Source organism: Macadamia integrifolia, chromosome 2 (assembly GCF_013358625.1).
Source record: "Macadamia integrifolia cultivar HAES 741 chromosome 2, SCU_Mint_v3, whole genome shotgun sequence".
Taxonomy (NCBI): domain Eukaryota; kingdom Viridiplantae; phylum Streptophyta; class Magnoliopsida; order Proteales; family Proteaceae; genus Macadamia; species Macadamia integrifolia.
This window is the reverse complement of record NC_056558.1, coordinates 42,829,872-42,836,214: the sequence shown is the minus strand read 5'-3', so window position 1 is coordinate 42,836,214 and position 6,343 is coordinate 42,829,872. Positions and strand designations below refer to the sequence as shown.

The following is a 6,343-nucleotide window of genomic DNA, read 5'->3' as shown; positions in this document are numbered from 1 at the left end:
AGAGAGAGAGAGAGAGAGAGGATCCAAATTCCAAACTCCACAGGTTTATCTGAAAAAGGATTGACGTCTTCGCCGTTATTTTTATCTGAAAAAGGATAACGTCGTCGCCGTTATTTTCTCAGCTCCCTGAGCTTTCTACAGACTAGTGGTGTCAACGGGTTGGTTTGGATCAGTTTCAGTTTGAGTTGAATCGATTTTAGTGTCAGAATTATAAAATCAAAATTGAATCAATAAGAAAATTTTAGTTTTGATATCGGTATGATTTGCTTTCGATTTCTTATATCGATTTGTAATTGGATTAGTTTTTTTTTTGTTCGATTTGAGTTTGACTTTCTTTACAAACTTATACAAAACTTGGTATTTTAATGAATTTTTTGGAATGTTTTTGGTTTCTTATCGGATTGATTTTGGTTTTGATTTGGATTTTGAGTTGGTTCCATTTTGGTTTTAAGTCCATTCAGTTTCTAGTGTAGTTTGATTTGTTTGGGGTTACAATATTGAAGATCTCAAACCGAAATCAGCTCAATAAATCTTCAGTTCCATTTGGTCTAAGTTCAATCAGTTCGGCCTGGAGTGGTTTATCGGTTCAATTCACGTATTGACAGCCCTACTAAAGACCAACTCTAATGGGTCATATAAGTGAAATGGTACATACCAAGGGTAAAATAATAAAAAAAAATCAGATACTTTTAGGATAATTGGGGATAAACTTGTTTGATATGGATTGATATGTATCGATATGCATCTTTATTGTATCAATTTCGAAGGTGATCATACCCAATCCAATATAGTACCCTACAATCATATGGATATCAAACCCCCTATTACTCTTGATCCCAAAAATTTAAGGTGGAAATTAAATGGTATTGATGGGAAAGAAGAGAAAACAAAAAAGGACTTATTGGTAGGAGATGAAGGAAACAATTTTATATAGAAATTAGTTGTAGAAGACTCCAACTAATTCCAAAGCAACAACCACTGTGACCAAACTTCCTATACTGCAAAGACTTCTAAGTCTCCGGCTGTTCAATTCTTCCAAGAGATTGATTGATCTCACAAATGTATCATCTTCTACGCCATATTTAGCCTTAGCTTTTTTTTTTCTTTTCTTTTCTTTTTTAATCATTTAAAATAAATAAATAAATTTAATTAGAAGGTCCATTTAATTATGAAAATTTAAAAGGAAAAAGGGTTTTATGTATAGTGGTGTACGTATATGATTGTGCCTTCAATCGTTGGATGGGGAGAGAAAGAAGATGTGCAATTACACTTCTGCTCCGAACCCCATCATATCCAATGTTTGAAAGATAAATACTGGGTCCAACTAAAAAATAGATTTTCTTTTGCCTTACTTAAAGAAATATTTGATATATATATATATATATATAGTTATGCAAAAGTTCTCCTTCACCCGTAGATAAGTAGAAAAACAAGAATTCATTATTCTCCACTAGAGACGTGAGTCGTGACCCTATCTTTAACTTCCACACCTTATTATTCATGATAAAAAAGACCATTCATGGGTTTAAACAGAAAATTTAGACGCTACGGTAAAAAGATTCTTCCTTCACATGATTCACCATGGGTGAAAAAGTCCATTAAGATATAAGTGATTCCTCATGTTTTGGGGATTAATGAGATATTTATGGTGGGACCATTTTTTTTAAATTTTTTGTTGGGTTGTAAAGATTTGATTGTCTCTTTTTATTGGGTAACTATTTGATTATCGCTTGATGAAACATGCTTTGTCGCATACTCTTCAATTTTTTAAGAGCCCATTACTAGACTAAGCTGTATTAACTCCATAATCTAATTCACTAAGTGGAGTCTTAAGCTTACTGGATCCAATAGTAAGATTGAGAAAAAAGAAAAAAGAAAGAGTATAGATCTATTATTATTTAAAAAAAAAAAAAAAGAATTTAATGTATACCATACAGGTATTATACCCTTAAAATGTTTTTCTAATATAGGGATTGGAGTTTATGGAAATGGCCCACATGGGATCTAACTTTCTTTTCAAGAATAAACCAGCATAGAAACAGGTTTTCATTAAAATCTGTTGCCCTAATAAAGTCAAAGGGGCCTTGATATTACTTATAATCTTATTTTATCAACTTGATATTTTTTATTTTTTAGATATTTTTGAAGGAAAGGTTGTTTGAATATAATTTTCATATTGAATATTGAATAAGTAAAGGGTTGAATTGGAATGAGAAGTGTTTATATATATGAGTAGAAGCTAGACGATTTCCAAGTTGAGGAAAGAGAAGAAGACACAGAAAAATTATCAGAAGAGACTGAAAATAGAGGAAAGGAAACATACCCACCTCGTGTCCATCTCTCTCTCTCTCTCTCTCTCTAGCCCTTCTCTAAGTCTTCAAAAACAAACAAAACCCATTTCCAGAAACAAAAGAAGATGACTAAAGAGAAGGTGTCATGGAAGTATCTGATCACTGGCTGTTACAAGGGAAGGAGTCAGTCGGAGCCCAAGAAGAGGATGACCAAGACTGTTTCATTCCCGAGGATATCGATGTCAGATTTCAGCCTCCCGGGGACGCCGCTCAACTTCGAAGACATCTCCAATTCTCCTATAGGAAGTAACCTTCATATCTTCACACTGGCTGAGCTAAGGACCATAACACAGAACTTCTCCCAGAATAATTTCCTTGGTGAAGGAGGGTTTGGTCCAGTTCACAAAGGTTTCATAGATGAAAGGATGAAGCTTGGCCTTCAACCTCAGAGAGTGGCAGTTAAGTTATTGGACTTGGATGGCTTGCAAGGCCATAGGGAGTGGCTGGTGAGTTGGTTAATTAATTAATTTCTACTTTACACCTTTAAGTGTATTCTCCTCCTCTTAATAGTTATTGGGTTTCAAAGTCTAGAATTAATAATATATCTCCATTAATACTTGCAGACAGAAGTGATATTTTTGGGGCAATTGATGCATCCCAATCTTGTGAAGCTGATTGGGTATTGCTGTGAGGATGAGAATAGGCTCTTGGTCTATGAATATATGGTTAGAGGTAGCTTAGAGAATCAGCTCTTCAGAAATAGTATGGTTTCTCTTCCTTCTTTCTCATTATGTTTGATAATTTTCTTGACTTGATGAGATCCTTGAATGTGAAGGTTTTATGTATGATTTTGTGATGACATGTATCACTTTGTTTTTAAGTGATCGACCCCTTCAAATTTCCTTTTTCAAGTGTTTAAAGGGCGTTTCTAAAAAAAAAAAGAAAAAAAAGAACACATGTTATCACCAACTGAATGTGAAGAGTCATTACTCTCCACGTCCGAAGAGCTGACCAAAACTAAGTGCATGACAGACATTAATTACAAGCCATATTCATTCTAAAAAATAAATATAGGTACACATGAGAAGACACATTAAGAACTTAAAATGCTTGAACACTTCCCATTGTCCCCTTCTTTTATTTTCTTTGATTAAAACATATGGTTATAGATTCCAAATGCTTTAATTTTATTGCCTGCATGTTTCTAAAACAACATATGAATGTAGCCTCAACTCTTTTGGAATGCATGATATAATTTTTACACACAAGTAATATTCATAGGGGAAAAAAATCCGGAAGTAAATCAACACGGCCTATGTTTTCACCTCGTAGAAGAGTGAAAACATAAAAAATTTCATGTTTTCTACAAAAATTTAAAATCTTTTAAATTAAAAAAATTCTAAAATCAAAAAGGAAATTTTTAGCAAAATAATTAGCAAGTGCATGCTTCTCCTCAAAACATTAGTTCTAGGGTTTAACAACTTGAAACTAATAGAATTATAACATTTAAAATTATTCTGCATAAACCTAAGAATTCGCCCGAAAGGGGGGTTTATGAAATTCATGCTTCATGTATTAAAGATTTTAAATATTTTAATTTTGCCGGCTGCATGTTTGATCCTTTAGAAGAGTCGGATTTTTATTTTTCTTAATAAATCTATAAATCTATCAAACATCCATTCAACTTGTGCTAATTTTATTATTATTTTTTTTTTAATGAAAAATATAAAACAAAAACAAATCTCATAGGAAATCCCAAGGTGGGTGGTGGTGGTGGAGACACTAACAGAGAAACCCCAAAAACAAATATCATAGAAGGGATACACCAAAACCCGGGGTTGGGAATTTATACCATTTAGTGATAGGTCCCCACCCCTTTATACATAGATGTCACAAGTGGATGCTGACGAGGACACCTCATTGGTCTTGTGGGGATACCCTCTCTCCCCTGAAAGTGTGATAACTCATAGGAGAGACTGAATTATGACTTTCCAATGGTCCAATACCTAATACCAAGTTGCAAACTTGCAATATTTCCTTTGAGTTTACCTAACAATGCCTTCTCATTTTTGCTTTTTATTATTTTTAATATATATAAAGAGTTAAATATCTTATCATCACAATAAGACTATCATATCTAAATGACTGGTACTGACCTATAGGCATGTGACACGTGCATGACAAAGTGAAGAATATTTGGTCCAATTAAGTTGGTGAAAACCAATAGAGAAAAAGGGAGGGGGGGTCGGTAGTTGGTACTTGGTACCACAGATCAGAATTCAAAAATGCTTTCTTTAACTTAATAAGTAACAACTATAATTGACCAAATCCTTTTTTTTTTTATTTAATTTAATTTGTTAATTAGGAGGGAATTAATCTTTGTGAATCATTCTACGGTGACGTATTAGTGACAAAACATTTTTACATATAAGACAAAACACTCTTAATAAAACTAATATTTGAGTATCTAAAATATCTCTTATTAAATGGAAGTTCCAGCCGGAAGGTAAAACCCTTTTTGCATATAAGACAAAACATTCTATGAAGTAGATCCACATAGATCTTGGCCTCCGTATGAGCCGCGACTTAGTCTCTTGCAGTTTGTTTGAATTTTGAAGAAATATGCTTATGCCACTAGTATTGTATAATGACACAAATGGTTTGGGTAAAATTGCAGGATATTGTGCTAGCTTGCCATGGGCAACAAGAATGAAAATTGCACTTGGAGCTGCTGAGGGCCTGGCCTTTCTCCATGAAGCAGAGAAGCCTGTAATATACCGTGATTTTAAAGCGTCTAATATTTTGTTGGATTCTGTAAGAAGCTTTGCTCTTCATCTCTCTTCCTTTCTTAAAATTTGCATGATTTTCTTAATCTAATTCTCTTCTATGGATGAAAAAAGGGTTTTGCTGATATTTTTTTTTTTTTTTTTTTTTGGGGTCTTTTTCTAGGATTACACGGCAAAACTCTCTGATTTCGGGCTAGCGAAGGACGGTCCAGAGGGAGACAACACACATGTTTCCACTCGAGTTATGGGTACACAGGGTTATGCCGCTCCTGAATATGTAATGACAGGTATAGAAATGGCCTCTTTAATTTCTTTGGCTCTGTTTGTTTTGTTGTAAAATTTTTCGTGCAAATGATATTTTATATAAAAATTTTCTTTCTTATAATTTTTTTCTTATTTTACAGAAAATTTTTCCTTTCCATCTTTTCTCACCCTTGGATTTTTTTTTTCTTGGATAATATTTCAGGTCATTTGACGGCAATGAGTGACGTTTACAGCTTTGGGGTAGTCCTGCTGGAGATACTAACAGGGAGACGATCCATGGACAAGTCCCGGCCCGTCAGAGAACAGAACCTCACTGAATGGGCCAGGCCTTACCTCAATGATCCCAGGAAAGTGGACCGGTTAATGGACCCTAGACTAGATGGGCAGTACTCCATAAAGGGGGCCCAGAAAGCAGCTCAATTGGCTTACACATGCTTGAAGGACAACCCAAAGTCGAGACCAACCATGAGTGCTGTGGTGAAGATTCTAGAGAAAGTGCAAGGCTTTGATGATATCCCGGTTGGACCGTTTGTGTATACGGTATCTCCATCTCCGACCAGAGAAAAACCGGAAAATGAACCGGAAAAGAAAAAAGAGAACAAAGAGGGAACCAGAACACCGAAACTAGACGACGACGATGGTGATGAAGGAAAAAATAATAATAAGAAGAAAAAGGAAGGTGATGAGGATGTAGAGGATGATGAAGGTAAGAAAGATAAGAGTAACCACCATAAACGCCGGCGAAGTCCTGGACATCGGCACAAGTCAACAATATCTCCGGTCCACTCAGATACATCATTGTACAAATATTTCAACAATGGCTTGAATTCTCCTAAGAGAAACCATGGAGGAGCTAAGGAGGAAATATTTAAGTAAAGTAGGGTTTTGGCTTTTTTTTTTTTTTTTTTTTTTTTTAAACAAGATCAAACACTGACTGTATCAGTGTACATAGATATATATACTCAGTGGGTCTATAACACTGTTAAAGAGGATTTTTTTTCC

The 6,343-nt window shown here is 34.6% G+C and overlaps 1 protein-coding gene across 1 annotated transcript; it reads left to right on the top strand.

Moving 5' to 3' along the window:
• The first annotated feature begins 2,286 nt into the window (after positions 1-2,286).
• On the top strand, positions 2,287-6,343 carry LOC122059908 (serine/threonine-protein kinase RIPK). Its single transcript, XM_042622980.1, has 5 exons — positions 2,287-2,797; positions 2,915-3,053; positions 4,969-5,105; positions 5,241-5,364; positions 5,544-6,343. The coding sequence occupies exons 1-5, from the start codon at positions 2,417-2,419 to the stop codon at positions 6,215-6,217; spliced, it is 1,455 nt and encodes a 484-aa protein (XP_042478914.1). The 5' UTR covers positions 2,287-2,416; the 3' UTR covers positions 6,218-6,343.